The 16,257-nt window shown below is 32.8% G+C and overlaps 1 protein-coding gene across 4 annotated transcripts; it reads left to right on the forward strand.

Moving 5' to 3' along the window:
• Positions 1-725: 725 nt before the first annotated feature.
• Positions 726-9,275, forward strand: LOC123539221 (uncharacterized). 4 transcript variants are annotated; one of them, XM_053530201.1, is made up of 5 exons: positions 748-798; positions 4,822-4,860; positions 5,284-5,319; positions 7,033-7,146; positions 8,286-9,275. In XM_053530201.1, exons 1-5 carry the CDS (start codon positions 792-794, stop codon positions 8,426-8,428), a joined length of 339 nt encoding a protein of 112 aa, XP_053386176.1. In that variant the 5' UTR covers positions 748-791; the 3' UTR covers positions 8,429-9,275. The 4 variants fall into 4 exon arrangements, with proteins under 4 accessions (XP_053386178.1, XP_053386176.1, XP_053386177.1 ...); XM_045323753.2 differs by lacking the exon at positions 748-798 and having other exon boundaries at positions 4,747-4,860; positions 8,286-8,435; positions 8,775-9,275; XM_053530203.1 differs by lacking the exon at positions 5,284-5,319 and having other exon boundaries at positions 726-798.
• The last annotated feature ends 6,982 nt before the right edge of the window (positions 9,276-16,257 follow it).

Below are 16,257 nucleotides of genomic sequence, written 5' to 3' on the forward strand. Positions count from 1 at the left end.
CGCTTTTGTTATTCTGAATAACTCCATACCAGCATCATTTTCCCGCCAATATGTCACAATGTCAGTAAGCCCTACAACAATCAGGAATCCTGGTCAGCCCAGCCAATCCTTACCTTCTAAAATGAAATAGGTTGCCACTTCTTAACACTCTGACACATGTATATAAAATTAGTTCCTGAAGAAACTGGACCCCGTAGGTAAGAGACTACCAATTGTTTTCCAATAGACTTCTAGTATATACGGGTAATTCTACGGAACCTTGTATTTTCATGTCCCTGTTAATTTCAAGTTTTTCGGACTTCCAATATTTCAATAAATGAAGTTTTCTTTCATGTTTGTGAAGAAAGGGCTAACAAACTGTCGTCCAAAACTAAAATTTATCCATAAACTTGGTTATTTTTGTGAAACTGCCATTTGATCCGAATGAAGGCTTTTGATGTTGCAATGTCCCCAACAAAGGGGTACATAAATGAGACACCCAACTGGACAGAGATAAAGCCTAATTCAAATGTAAACCCTTCAAATTCCTACTGTTTAGAGTTGCTTAAAGTAAATAAAATTATTTAATTTTGTTTTGGTTGTTCTAATTCCACCTAAAATGCATTTAAAATTTGTCCCCCATCTTTGTGTCATTACCGACACGAAGACGATAACGATGTGATTTCCTTTCAATTATTAACAATATACCAGAACCGTATGACGTCATTGGTAGTTCTCGATGGCGCGAAAATTTGTAAATAGCATGCTGTAATGGCGGACGCCCATGAGATCAGCGATCCAGTATACATTATATGGCGTGTACGGCCTTCTATAAATCGAAACATGCATAACTAATCACACTTTTTTCAAGAACTATCTTAATTTCATCAAAATATCGGACGAAAAATATGTGAAGAAGGACTTTATTTAAGCAATTTTCGTGCGAATGTGATGGCCCGCGAGATCTGTTCACATCTTTGGCATGGCGGGTGAAATTCGTTTGATAAAACGTTTCTTCTGTTCCTATAAAATGTAGCAAATATTGTCAAAATGTATAAATCTACTGTAATGCAGTTAAACAATCAGTAGTTTTTTTTAATCACTTCTTGGGTTTGTTTACATGACTGACTAATTAGAACGGACAAACATTACCTTCTTCTCTAGGCTCTGATGTGATGAAGTTGTACGGGGGTGGCTATATAGTTTTGATGATGTCCCGCGACCTGAGCGAAAGGGTAGTGGAATTGCCCTGTTCTACAGAGATAAGGTTTCAGGAAATCCGTCTGAAACTTTTGAGTCCTTTGAATATGCTGAGTGGAAAGTTAATAGCAAAAAAATGTTTTCCTGATAATTGGTATTTATCGGCCACCGTACTCTGAAAAACACCCAGTTACAGAAGCAATGTTTATGAAAGAAATCACAGACCTATTGTATTAGAACAACTTTCACTGAGAACTGATGGAAGATTTGACCTCAATTTGGATATGAAATCAGATAACTATGCAAAACATATTTTGCAATGTCTTGAGGCTTTTGGATTGGTTCAAAGAGTTAAAAATCCAACGCACAATAGTGATAGATCTAGTTATAGTTTGGACTTGAACATCACTAAAAAACGAAATCTATTTTCAGATGTAACAGAGCCCTTATCTGACTATTTCATCTCCTACTATTGCTTTGTCAGTCGTTACGTAGAACAGAAACTGGAAATATCACGGTGTGCGATGATAACTTGCAGAAATACCTTTCAGGTTTAAATGAACTGACTGAAAGATCTTCGAATGTAAATGATTTTCACAAAATCTACCTATGATATTATTCACAAGCATGCTCCTCTCAAAATAAAAACCATAGTTTGTAGACCAAATGTGCCATATGGTATTCTGGATACTTGTAATTATTAAAATAGTTTAAAAGATCAATGGAAAATATTTACTTGAAAGATAACTACTAGATTAATAGAAAAAGCATACAAAAGGGCCGGAAATAGTTACACTGCTGCCATAGCAACATCAAAGAATAAATACTATCAGTCTAAAATCTGTGAGACAGAAGGTGATGTAAAGAAACTGTACGGGGTAACTTCCTGTCTGCTCGGTCGCACGAAGGACAACCAGTTACCACCACACACCAATGATGTTACTCTTGCCAATGACTTTTTGCGGTTCTTTGCTGATGAAATTACCAAACTGAGAAAAGACTTAGATAATATAACCCCTAGAACAGCAAATTATGAGTCTCAAATGTTAAACAAGTCAGTGAACGATGCGACAATGACTGAGTTTAAAAAGAAATTGAAGTCATTAAAATAATCAAAGAATCAAACTCAAAAACTTGTGAACTTGATGCTTTTTCCTACACATAAACTGAATGAAAATATTCAGTTCTTTGCTCCAGTTGTTACTGAAGATCAATAGATCATTATCACCTGATGTGTTTCCAAGTGAGTGAAAAAGTTTAATGATAAGATCATTATGGAAGAAGAAGGATCTTCCCTTAAAACGGAACTATAGACCTGTGTCAACCTTGTCATTTCTATCAAAAGTACTTGAGAACTCAGCCCTGAAACAAATAACTTAGCATGTTGAAGTCAATAATCTACTTCCAGCATATCATAGTGCATACCGAAAATGTCATGGTGTAGAAACAGCAATGATTTAAATGTATGTATAGCGATTTATAAGACGGTATTGACAAGGATTTTGTACCAATCATGGCTATGAAGAGAAGTGCCGCATTTGATACCTTCAGTATTCCAATAGTACTTCAAGTTCTTTATGATGACTTTGGGATTAACTGGGTTAATAAAATATGTAAAAAGATCCTTTGGAAGCAAAGAATGCAACCAAGAAGAATAATAGCAGACTCGGTTTGATTGTGTCTGTTCATGAGAGGTTATGAAATGTGCAACACCTTTCACGCCCCCTAGCACCGGCTTAAGTGGAACTCTATTACACATATGTTGAATGAACTCCATGATCCCAAAGGACCAGAAAATATAACAACAATCTTATTTGACGAAAAGAACAACGTAAATGGTTGTTGATAATGCATTTTCAAACATGGAACCATTGAAATTTGTTGTGCCTCAGGGCTACTGTGCAGGTCCCGTCATTTTAACCATGTATATCGCTGCTCTCAACAAAATTTTCAGAAATACTTAAATGAATTGTATGGATATGCAGACGACCATAAAAACATTCAGAATTCAAGCTGGAAATGTGCAAAATGAGACAAGCAAATGAATGTCTTTATGATGTGATCTTGTGGATGACAAAGTTTAAATTGAAAAATGAACAATTCAAAAACTAAGCTAGATCATCACGTAAGGAACTAAGCATCAGTAAGCAAAAGTGAACATCTTAAGTGTGAATGTTGGTGGATGTACAGTGAAGTCTTTTGATCCTGTAAGACACCTAGGTGTATTAATATCGATATGTCCAGCTAAGAAATCTGAAAGATATTCGTAAATATCTGTCACAAAAGTCCACAAAGATCATGGTGCATGGACTTATCCATTCTCATCTTGACTTTTGCAATGGCCTTTTCACCGATATCCCTACCTGTCAAATCAACAGACTTCAGAGAGTGGAAAACCAAACAGCTAAATTGTTACCAATGCTCGAAATGGTCAGCCTACAACAGAAATTCTAAAATCTCCTCAATGGCTGCCTGTAAGGACTAAAGTTATGTTCAAAATTCTTGTTCTTGTATTTCGCGCTGTACAAGGAAAAGCTCCATCTTATTTGGTGTGTTGTTGAAATGTGCTCAAGGAAAATACAAACTAACATTCAGTTTACTGTCCCAAGAACAAGAACGAGACTCGCTGATAGATCCTTTGCTATTGTTAGACCAAAATGGTGCATTTCTATTCTATACAAGTTATGATATATTTAGGGGTTGCTAAAGTATACCATGTAAAGAGAAAAAAATCAGAATAGTAGTTGTTTCTTCCCGTTCTTCCAACTGAACTATTCAGTAGCCATGGCAAACACACCGAAACGGTCAATTAAGACTATTTCGTGGAAAGTATCATTGCTACTGTAAAGGCATCTTACTTTTCATCAATACATTTCTCAATGCAAGAAATGACAATTTTGTATGGATTAATTTCTGTTGGTCAGAACTTAATTGGTTATTCTGAACTATTTATATAAAGCCAGAAAATTTTGTTTGGGATAAAGCCTCGACTCGGCCAACTTATGAGATTAGAAAATACATTTGACTGCTGAGAATGTGTTATAAATAAAACAATATCATGTTTTCAATGATGATAGGAAAGGTATTGGACCAGTTTCGAATTTTAGCTACGTTGATTATCCCAAGATCATTTACTTTTGAATATTGTAAATATGTTACCAACCAATACGATTGATATGTTTTGCCACCTAGGAATATATTTTATCGACTTTAGAAATGACAGTGCTAATTTGATTTTAATAATTGTCGTTAGCTTTTTTTGATATCTTGATGATGTTTTGGTGCGTTGTAGTTGTTTTATTGGCTCCTGGTTTTGATTGATCTAAACGTGTCTAAAAGCGAAAGAAAATTGGTTATTTTCTTTAAAAGGACGACAAAAATGATAGATTTCATTGAATTAATTACTTCAAACCTCCAAACAGTTGGTTCTGAACTGTATCAAATCACTCCTTAAAGGCGTGAACGTTCGTTTATGCGGGTGAGACACGCCTTATGAGGTTTGCGGAAGACACGTATTACCAGTGACTGGAATAAGTAAAGAGAAACGACAATTTTCCACTAGTTTTATTTTAGATTTTGGAGTGGATTGTTAGAAAATATTTCTAAAAGACGGTGTCAGTATGAATTATTTGGTTATTTCAGTTGGTCTAATATTGCTTGTAGCTGCACAAGTAAATGCAGGTATGGTTTTCTTTCACGTTACATTTTGTTCCAACAAGTAAAACAACTTGCTGAATATTTTATGATTTTCTTTAGGTCAAAAATGTTTCAAGCCTTTATTTGGAAGTTTTTTGCTAATATTAACACTTTCGAGACCGACATTCCATCATGTGTTAAACATATTCTAATTGATTTTTTTTTTTTTGTAAAAGTTTCTTCGCTTTTCAGTCAATATAACGAACGAAATTGTTTATGTCTGAAAAATTATTGGTTTTGTTTTAATGTTGGTTTCACTCAACAAAGTTTTTCTTTAAGTGTACAATGTATAAGCTTCCAAGTGTTACTTTTATTTTAATTCTCTCGTTGAAACTAAGACTTTAAATAATAATATCTATTTTTAGCATTTCTTTTAATAGTATTGAACCTTTTTAAAATATTGTTCAGGACAAAAAGCAACTATTGAGGAAGCCATTGCTGAACGTAAGGCTTTAGACATTTTTACTTTTGTAAATTTTTATAAGGACTGTTTGCATGTTTTTCACGTTACTATTGCGTGTGTCAGGGATTCATTCGACAGGGATAACTTTGACTTACACGTGGCTTTGAAACATGATGTGGGTAAGAGTGAGGCTAGGTGCACTTTAAGCTCCAAATTTGTTTAAATTCCCCAGTGGTGTTTTTGCCACTGACTGTTCCAAGGCGATGCTCAACTGTGTTCCTTTATTTGTTCGTTTTGTCCTTATGTGGCTTTGCGTGTGAGTGTGTGTATTGTTCTTTTGCACGTCCGCATGCTGATTTGCGCTTTTCGTGGAGGGGCTAATTTCCTTTTTGGAATGTGGTCTTCCCTGTTGGATATTTATTCTTGTTTTTTCGTCATTGTTAGCTTTGATTAAATACATGTATTAAATTTTCATTTTCACATTTCATTTAGATATATTTTGCATGGCCAGAAATAATGATATACGTGTTAATTTTTCATTTTTTTTTTGTTAACTTTGCGCTTATTTGTATCTTCATTCTTTGATCCTTCATAATTATATCTATATCTAGCAATGTGATAATACATTGACTACCAAACATTCACTGAAATATTTACTTTTTAGCAATGTTATGATATATTGTTTACTTTTATTTTTGTAAAATTAATGATATCTTAATTGTTTACTGGTCATGAATAGTTATATTCATTGAATGTGGATATAAGAATATGATCCTATTTATTTCAAACACTTACAATAAACACAAGTTCCCCAACGTTGGTATAAGGCTACAATCAAACCGAGCCTGCAACATTTTCGTTATGTCGTGTTGGGCTACCTGTGGTTTTCCACCTTTTCTATTTCCAAATTGCATGCATATTGGCCCACATATAATTTGTTGTTGCTGTTGTTTTTTTTTTTTTTTTTTTTTTTTTTTGTTTTTTTTTCAATTTATTTATTGTTCAGTGGTTATTTGGGTTTCTCTAGCACTTCAGTTTAATGTCTAAATGTAAAACGCGATGCTATGTGACAGTACTAATCATTTACAAATTCACTTCTGTCTTATCTGATGAAGAATAAATTACAATCTGCAACAGCTGTGGTGTATTAATTAATGATTTGTCGTTCCTGGATCCTGACCGTTGTGTGTCTGAATCTTTGTAGAACAATTAAAATGGAGATATTTTTCGCAAAACTAAATTGATTACTTCCTTGCTGTATTATTATTAACAACTGTTAATTACTGTTTAGACTAATTTTTGTATTAAAGGTTTTCCTTTATTGGTCTTTAAACGTACAGAAATACGATTCATATTATACACTTTTTACGAGCTCCAATGATTGTAAACGAAACTTAACAAATCTTAAATGTCTTGTTTAGTACTGAATCAATCGTAATATTAGAAGTCTTATTTGTCGAAATAATAATACAATTACATGTGTAATTTATTTTAAGTTCTTTGTGCTGTCATAATAAAATGTCTGTTTAAGTAAATATTATTTATTCTAATGCATATGTAACGATTATATGCACTCGATGATTTTAATATATAAATACGCAAGGAATATTTACATCTTATCTTCTTAGCTAAGGTTCCTTTGCTTATTTTTAATGGATGATTTAACAAATTCTCTTCATGAAACGAATGCTGTTGCAACAGTTGGTTTAATGGTTAAATGTTGTGCGTTCTGACACGTATTTTTCTACCCACAGACAAGTCCAATGATGGTTGTGTGTGTATATCTTCCAACTTTGGCTGTGAAAATATAAAAGGAAAGATAAAGATGGTTCAAAAAGGCTGGTGCAATACTAGATGCTGCAATGAACGTAAGTAGTATCAGAATTAGTTTTGTAATAAAGGAATGTATTTAGAGTTCATTGGATTTTAAGAAATACCGTGAAAGAAGATCTTAAAAGTAAGATATTGTTTTTTTTTTTATATTTTTGTAAAAATATTGAAGACAGTAAACAGTTTTAAAACAATGTAACCTTTTATCATAAGAAAACATACTGCATTCGTATACCATTTTAGTTTATATTAATGCAAAATATAAAAAAAAAATATCAGTCTAACATTTAGTTCTCAACTTTTCGTTCGAGACATTTTGCTTTTCGTCCTTGTCGCGAAAACTGACTTAGCAACATATTTTCAAAACGCTACAGCAAAATTGTTAGCTCTGATTATCTATGTTTCGAGAAGAAAAGAGGCGTAATTATGCAAAAGTTGAAAACATAGGGTTCCAAAACAACATAGAATACTAAGACATAATTCAACGTAGTAAGCTCGGACAGTTGAAACATGTTCCCAATTTTATGAAATATTTTTATGAAATATATATATACACTATATATGCGAAAGTTAGCTGCTGTGTTGACTTTTTGTGTGAATTGTCCAACCATAACATTAAACAATTACTTCGAAATAAGTATTACGAAGCCATATCTATATCTGATGCATATCAAATTCAAAGGCTCAGTCGGCTACAATAATTGTTAAACATACAATACGTCGTCATATGAAAAACGTGCATGACATCATATGAAGTTGCCCAATTGAAAGCATGCGTTTTGATACATCAGGACATTTGCTATTCCGACAGTCGCCGTTTGTTGATGGTTTCTTCATTCCAGAAATTATTGCCTTTAAAAATATCAAAAGAAAGAGAGAAGAAAATAAGAATGAATTGTTGTTATTTAGTTACCAGCTAAGTGTAAAATAAATTGTATTGTTTAAAGGTTGTTGTTATTGTGCAGATGTCTTCGGCTTAATACATTTTATGAACAGCGCAGTGTATTAAATATCAAGATGGTACTATATAACCATAATTTATGCCATACTTAGCTAGACCTACTTTTGTCCAAACAATTCAGAACTAAATTTGAAATCAATAAAATAATAATAGGTGTTTTCACATCTAGATGTGCGCAAAATTCAGTTTATAATTTTTTTTTATTTCGCCTTTCAGCTGCTAAAGGCGAAAAGCGAGAGTGTAGATGTATGAATATCAGTGAATGCCCGGATGAATACCCAAATGAACAAGGGGATTGTATCAACATGGTGGAATGTTGCCCATCCAAAGCTCAGAAAAAGAAGAAAACAGAACTTTAACAAACATGTGGGCACTTCTTTCAATTAAAGCTTCTTTGATGGGAAACTACTTCTAGTGTTGCAATTTGCACTTCATTATTTAATTTACGGTAACATAGTCAACTTTTCACGAATTAAGCTTTGACATTTTTTTATCTAACAGAAACAACAAATAAATAAGTAGAAAAAATAAAACAAGTGATAAAGCATTTGCTGAGCAGCAGTAAACAGGCCGAGAACTGTTATCAAAAGTGGTGTAAACAGTATAAATATAGTTCAAAATGTATGACACAAGAAGAAAATTCTTCGTCTAAATCCACGAAAGAGTATATTGTAAATTTAATATTTTGTTTATTTTCTACTGCAGTGACCTTGAGATACCCATCATAACAGCGATATGGACAAGCAGGGAAGCGACGCAAGTGACATTAAACCATGTTTAATAGTTACTAACATTAAAACATAGTGTAAAGTGCAAATCGACAAGCAAAATACTATTTCAATAGTTTAGCAGAAAATCAATAACAACAACAACAACAACACACACACGCACACACGCACGCACGCACACACGTCCCACTTTATATAGACCTATTTAAAGGAGATCATACTTATTTATACTACTCATGATACCTCCACCATTAGTGGTTATATTAATTCAAGTGCCCTTTCCAAAGCAAAGTTGAGCATGCAATCAACTTATATTTCAAAAATGCCATTAGTAAGAACTATTCTAGTAGACATTGTGAGTTTGATCATAAAACACGCTCATACTTGCAGTCATTTAGATATTTTTAGACAGTCATTATTTACAAATAAAACATGTATCTTCGTACGTTTCTCATTTGAATAAAAATGTTGACAGTTTTATTAAAACGTGTTTGTTTTTACTTTTTGTCCATAACAGTAAGACACGGTGGGGAAACCAAGAATGCAACGTCATCAAAAAGCAGCTCAAATGAGATGGCAACACACAAATTTACGTCGATTCAGGTAAGAAAAGTCATGTAACTTTTTTATTACTGCAGCTTTCGACTCGAGATAAAGAGCACCGTACCCGGCCTGGAGTATACTATTCTGCGGTAGTGTTCCATGTTGTACGTATAGCTTGGTTTTTGCTCGAAAACGCGAACAGTTGGCAAAGAGGGTATGAGCTGTACCACACTTTTGTTTAAGAAAGTGAGTTTTGATTGTATTTTCGTGAAATGAGGACAGATTTGACGCTCATTTAATATCAGTGACGAGCATAATAGTCAACCACTGTTTTATTTTGCTATTTACAAGGATATCTGACGATATTTTATTCAAAACAAACAACATTATTAAAATGAGAACATCCACACTGACGACTTTGTTGGAGAACATTCACACTCTTAATTACCATTATTGCAGTTATGCTTCCTAAAAGCTATGTCTTAGGCAGTCAAGCTATGTTGTTCAACAACCAGTGTCGTCTATACATACAATCAGCAGTTCTAACCATTTACCTCGAGTCTAGACTAGTTAAAATAGATCTGCCTAATCATATGGCAATGGCTGAGCACATGTTAGGCTAAGATTAATCTCTGTGTATAGTGTGGCATAAGGACACGGTGTTCAGATTGGTTGCATCTTAGGAAAAAAAGTCCTGTAAACAAAGTTTCAAAGCAAATTGTATTGTTATTTTGTTTATAACTATATCCACCCCAAAGTGCATAAAACACGGATAGTTAGTATTTTAACTAAATATTATAACTAAGATATTTTAAATCTTATTTCAGCAAATGGAAGTCTCTTTCAAATATCAAATACAATCCAACCTTATACATAAAAAGGGCATTATCACTTACGGTGATTATGCACATTTGATAAACCAGCAGAAAGGCATACAATGTATTATCATTGCGTAGACTAAAGCCTGGGTTCTGCATACGGAACCGAAATTCATTTATTGAATGGCAATCCCATGACAACAGTATTATATTTCTAAAGATAAAACGTGATATTGAAATTGTTCGAACAATAAATAGTTCTAAATAGTGTCTTTAAATCAGCTTGAAATGCGCTGATCTCTTAAAATAAAGGCAACGTCTATAGCCTAGTGGTAGAGCGTCCGCTTCGAGCGCGCGAGGTTGTGGGTTCGATCCTAGGCCGCGTCATACCAAAGACGGGAAAAATGGTATCAGTAGCTTCCTTACTTGGCGCTCTTCTCTCATACCCTCGTGGAGATCGATCCTATCAGGAATGAGGGGTCGAGAGTGAATAATATAAGTTGTAGAACTTCCATCACAATCGACCTAAAATGAATTCAGTATAAACTAAAATAAAGGCACACGTAAGACCGTAGCTTATATTTTCGACTGAGAAGATTCATTAAAAGCTTCATTGGGGACAATTTACTTTTGAAAAGATGATTTCCTATAGGCACATATTACAAAAAGTTACTTAAGGTCAAAACATTTTGTTAAGCAGAAAAAATCACATGACACTATCAATTTCCATTTGCCAAAAGTTGCAAGTTTATTCTATAATTTGGAAAAAATCGGAGTTTAATCGAATTTTAAATCAGTGAAGAAAAACAAATGGATCAGAACTTGTAGAACTACCTTAGGCAACATACGGGAAAGATTTTCATGTGACGCCTTCAACTTTCGTCAGAATTTATACACCTTTCCACACTCCTCACATCCTTGGTTTTCTCTCTCCGCTGTGACTGTCTTAAGTGATCCCGCAGAGCAGGTTTTCTGGCTGAAGCTTAGCCCCTAATATCGCACTTCAATCAAATGCTGATTTATTAAAATAAATTTCCCATAATTTGAAATGTACTGCAATGCTATTGGACAAAAAATAATTTTCAAACATTAAATATTGTTACAACTGTATTAATAAATTTACTAGTTGCGGACATCTTTTGATATTAGCAGATCTTAATAATTTCAAACTATTTTATCGAGCTTGAGCCATATTGTTCATTAATAGTAGTTCAGCCAGGAAAATATTGTTACAACTGTATTAATAAATTTACTAGTTGCGGACATCTTTTGATATTAGCAGATCTTAATAATTTCAAACTATTTTATCGAGCTTGAGCCATATTGTTCATTAATAGTAGTTCAGCCAGGAAAATTGTAAGGGTGTTTAAGTATAGATTTACATACACTTTGTTATCTCGCATATGTAATTGGTGTAAAATTATTTAAATGAAATGAGAAGATTTATTTTTCTTATTATTTGCTACCTGTTTAGTATTTACAATCATTTTGTGAACAAATTTAAGCTCCGCATACAGTATGTGACTTACCGGGTTAATAAACAACTGGAAGTAAATGTTGATTTACCAAAATTAATTTCCCAACGACATTTGTCGTTGAACAACGTAGCTTGACTGCCTAAGGCATAGCTTTTAGGAAGCACAACTGCAATAATTGTAATTAAGAGTGTGGATGTTCTCCAACAAAGTCGTCAGTGTGGATGTTCTCATTTTAATAATGTTGTTTGTTTTGAATAAAATATCGTCAGATATCCTTGAAAATAGCAGAATAAAACAGTGGTTGACTATTATGCTCGTCACTGATATGAAATGAGCGTCAAATCTGTCCTCAATTTACGAAAATACGATCAAAACTCACTTTCTTAGACAAAAGTGTGGTACAGCTCATACCCTCTTTGCCAACTGTTCGCGTTTTCGAGCAATAACCAAGCTAAACGTACAACATGGAACACTACCGCAGAATAGTATACTCCAGGCCGGGTACGGTGCAGTCGAAAACTGCGGTAATAAAAAAGTTACAAGACTTTTCTGACCTGAATCGACGTAAATTTGTGTGTGGTCAGCTCATTTGCGCTGGGTTTTGATGACGTTGCATTCTTGGTTTCCCCACCGTGACATAGCTGTAAAAATATAGAAATCAAAATATTTCTTGAAATGGAAAATTGACACTTTAGTTGGGACTGGAAAATGTTACATTTAGTCAGGAAAATACCAGTTAGAAATGTAATATTTGATTACAATAAAATTGTTTCGGATTTAAACATGGAGCTTATTGTTTCAAGCCGTTGTAATTGTTAAGAATCTAAATACTGTTATCAACCAGCCAGTCATATCATAATGTGTAATTTAAGAAATAATATATCTCGAACAGTGATTTGTCGTTGAATAAAATCATTGTTTGGAGTTATATCAGGAAACGACAATGGTTTTATTCAAAGCAAATCACTGTTTTAGATACATTTATATTATTTCAATTCTAATACGTTATCAAGGATTTTTATGTACATCTTTGACGGTATCCATTACGGATAGTTGCTTGTTTTCTGCTGGTTTCTTTTCCAGCGCGTCGCTATGCCGTTTGACGCTATGATGTCTTTCATTAAATGACATCCACCCAAGTTCTTTTAGCATATCTTTTGTTCTTGTTTGGAACGTTTTATTTGAAATTATTCTTGCAGCTCTATCTTGAATTTTCATTATTTACTCTAAATAACTCGTATTTCCTTGACACCATACAGTACAACAATAATCAAATATTGACATTATATATGCATTATAGAATAACAAGAGCAATAAATGTTATAATCAACAAGAGCAAAAGCTTTTCGTATATCTAAACAAAATACAGTTCCGACATATTTACCAGAATCTATATCTGTAAGCCATGCTTCTATTAGTCTAGATAGTGTTGTATGACATGAATGGTACTGTCTAAATCCTGATTGAGTTTTGTTAATGATGTTAGTTTCTTAAAGAAGGAATGGATCTGATTTGCTATGTGTCTCTCAAATATTTTGGAAATTGTAGGCAAAATAGATATGGGCCTGTAGTTATTTGGGTCTCCTTTGTCACCACCTTTGAATATTGGGAGAACGTAAGCCTCTTTGAGAGCATCGGGAAATAAACCATTTAAAATACTTGTGTTTATTATAAAAGCAATTGACGTTGTAATATGGTCACCACAAACAGTAACGCAATATATTTGGACCGATTCTGTCCAATCCTGTTGATTTATGCATATCTAATTTATCAATATATTTTTTACTTCGAAAGGTGTTATAGGTTCAATAACAAAATATGTATGGGTATTAAGTGAACTATCAATGAAGTCCTTTAGGTTTGAAAAATCTTATTCTACAAAAGCCGTTTTCTTAAAGGTGGATAATCAGATTTTGGCCATATAACGGATTTGTTCGAAACTTTAGCATCTGATCATTTACACTTATTTATGTTCACTTAACACTTAATACAAATTAGATTTTCGCTGGAGGTATTTTTAAAATTTCATTTTCCTATCCTGGTTGCCCAACCAAGATAGAGATATTTTATCATAAGTATAAATTTGATAAACATACTTTGCCTAAGGAAATGTATAAATATTAGACATATTGTAATATATTTGTAAAATATTTGCATTAAAAATTATGTATTTAGATGGAATTCATTAGAAACGCAAGTTTGAAAATTGTTATTACCTCCCTTTGCCTATCTTGGTTGCGCAACCAAGACAGATTGGAAATAAATGAATTCAGAAGCTGCACACAGCTTTAAAACTTGCATTTTGGTTCAGATTGTTCAATAGTTGATATGTCTATCAAATGCAAATGTAAAACTAGACATTGTATCGAAATAAAAAGAAATACCCAGCTTTTTATATACTTTCATATTAAAGGGGAGTAATTACAAAATTTTATAAAAATAATAAAATATACATTTCAAATAGGAATCTAACTGTGTGTAATCGGGCTTTTTGTTCCTTAAATAATTCTCTACCAGAATATACAAAAAGTAAAAAATGTCATTAAATGTTGATTAAATGTGATTGACCACCTTTAATAATATTCGATATATTGGTGAAATGTTCATTTAGCGTATATAATATATTAGTCTGTCCCTCTATAACTCGACCAGTACTCATCAACTTAGCTGGTAATACTATGCCCTCATCTACAGTACTTATGTTTGAGATATTTCTAATATTTTTTCCAAAGATAGCGTGTGTTTTTGCTTTCTTTTACAGCCTGATTGTAAATATCCTTTTTACTTTTCTTAATCATATATGAGACCTTATTACGTAGAATTCTGTACTTTTCAAATTCTTTATTCTTATGCAGGTGGTCTCTTTGAAAAATCGCATGTTTTATTTCTTCATTAAACCATGTTTGCTAAGTATCACGCTAATCTCTGTTTGTTTTAAAGGCGCAATTTTTGAAAGAACATCGTTAATAATATTATAGAATAATTGTAAAGACAGGCTGGGTCATTCACTGTTTCAGTACGGTACCAAATGGCGCAATAAAGACGGTTCATTTCTAAAATTTACTTCATCAAATTTAGCGGTAACCTCTTGTAACAACATTTTATAATATAAAGATTTTTATAATCAAAAATATCATTGGTCTCAACAAAGAAGTGTAATTTTTTTATAGCTCTTTGGTCTCAAGGTCTTGCAAAACCATTAAGTTTTGATATATAGACACCATATGAAGCTGGCCGAGGGACATATCCATCCAAGTAGGGCACATTGACAATTTCAAAGTTTCGTGATAAAACAACGCTAACATTCCCGCGCATTTCATTGACATTTAACGACGTTGATGGATAATGCATCCATTTGTTTTTAGATTTTTACACGTTTTTTGCTAGAATAGCGTTAGCGCATGTTCTGTATTGTATTGTATTGTAAACAACTACGCATCTTGAGAGGTTGTACTGTAATTGTAATTCTTTTTAACTTTGCACCTAATAAGCTTGTTCATCTTTTAACAGTCTGTCCCAGACAAGCGCCTCCCAGTCATATTTAGAATTGATTGTTGGGCAGTACACCGTAGATGTAGATGTATATGTTGTATTGTATTGTATTGTATTGTATTGTATTGTATTGCATTGCATTGCATTGCATTGCATTGCATTGCAAGATGTAGATGTAGATGTGGTATTGTATTGTATTGTATTGTATTGTATTGCATTGCATTGCATTGCATTGCATTGCATTGCATTGCATTGTATTGTATTGTATTGTATTGTATTGTATGCTGCTTTGAATATTTATTTCGTGAAATGCAAAACAAAAACCCACTTTCCGGTCAAAAATACCTTTAATACGTGCACTTTCGGTTTAAAATACCGCAATTATTGTTAGAGCGAAACATTTACCAGTCAGTCTTAAACAACTTTGTGAATCAAATCTTTTTGAATCAAATGACAAAATTCAGCAAGAAAATAAAATGAGCGATATAGATATAACTGTAGAAGGTGTTTTGAAAATGCTAAAGGATCTAAATCCTAACAAGGCGTCTGGTCCGGATCAGCTGTAGATTTAGATTTAGATTTAGATTTAGATTTAGATTTATTCGTGTAAATATATACATCACATTGACACAGTTATTACATACATTGAATTTATAAAGCACATAATATATTAACACAGCTTGGATATCACAGATATTATTGGTGACTAGTGCACAATTATGACATATATAAAAACACAGGATAACCTGTAAAAGCATTGCGGCTTATTTCCAACAGGGTCCTTGAAAATATTGTCATAATGGACAAGAGTATTTAAATAATTTAAATAATAGTAATAGATACAGTTTATGCAGAATAAGTGCACAATTATGTTGTCAGTACATAGACATACATATATTACACGAACAATGTTATCACAATAAAAATCATATCACATAAAATCTACATTTGACTATACTTACAATTAAAAATAGATATAACTGGAATCTTCAGCCAACTTCATATCTAAAATCAAGTGCTTTTTAACTTCCTTTTAAAAAGCATATTTACTCTTAGTATTATGTATAATTTGAGGTAATTGGTTCAAGTCTAAAATACTATTATGATAAAAAGTTGAAGTTGTAAAACC

Source organism: Mercenaria mercenaria, chromosome 18 (assembly GCF_021730395.1).
Source record: "Mercenaria mercenaria strain notata chromosome 18, MADL_Memer_1, whole genome shotgun sequence".
Lineage (NCBI taxonomy): Eukaryota > Metazoa > Mollusca > Bivalvia > Venerida > Veneridae > Mercenaria > Mercenaria mercenaria.

Coding starts and splice junctions, on each gene's coding strand:
- LOC123539221 (XM_045323753.2), top strand. CDS start 4,800: ATGAATTATTTGGTTATTTCAGTTGGTCTAATATTGCTTGTAGCTGCA. Junction 5,320..7,032: donor TGAGGAAGCCATTGCTGAAC/GTAAGGCTTTAG, acceptor TTCTACCCACAG/ACAAGTCCAATGATGGTTGT. Junction 7,147..8,285: donor TACTAGATGCTGCAATGAAC/GTAAGTAGTATC, acceptor TTCGCCTTTCAG/CTGCTAAAGGCGAAAAGCGA.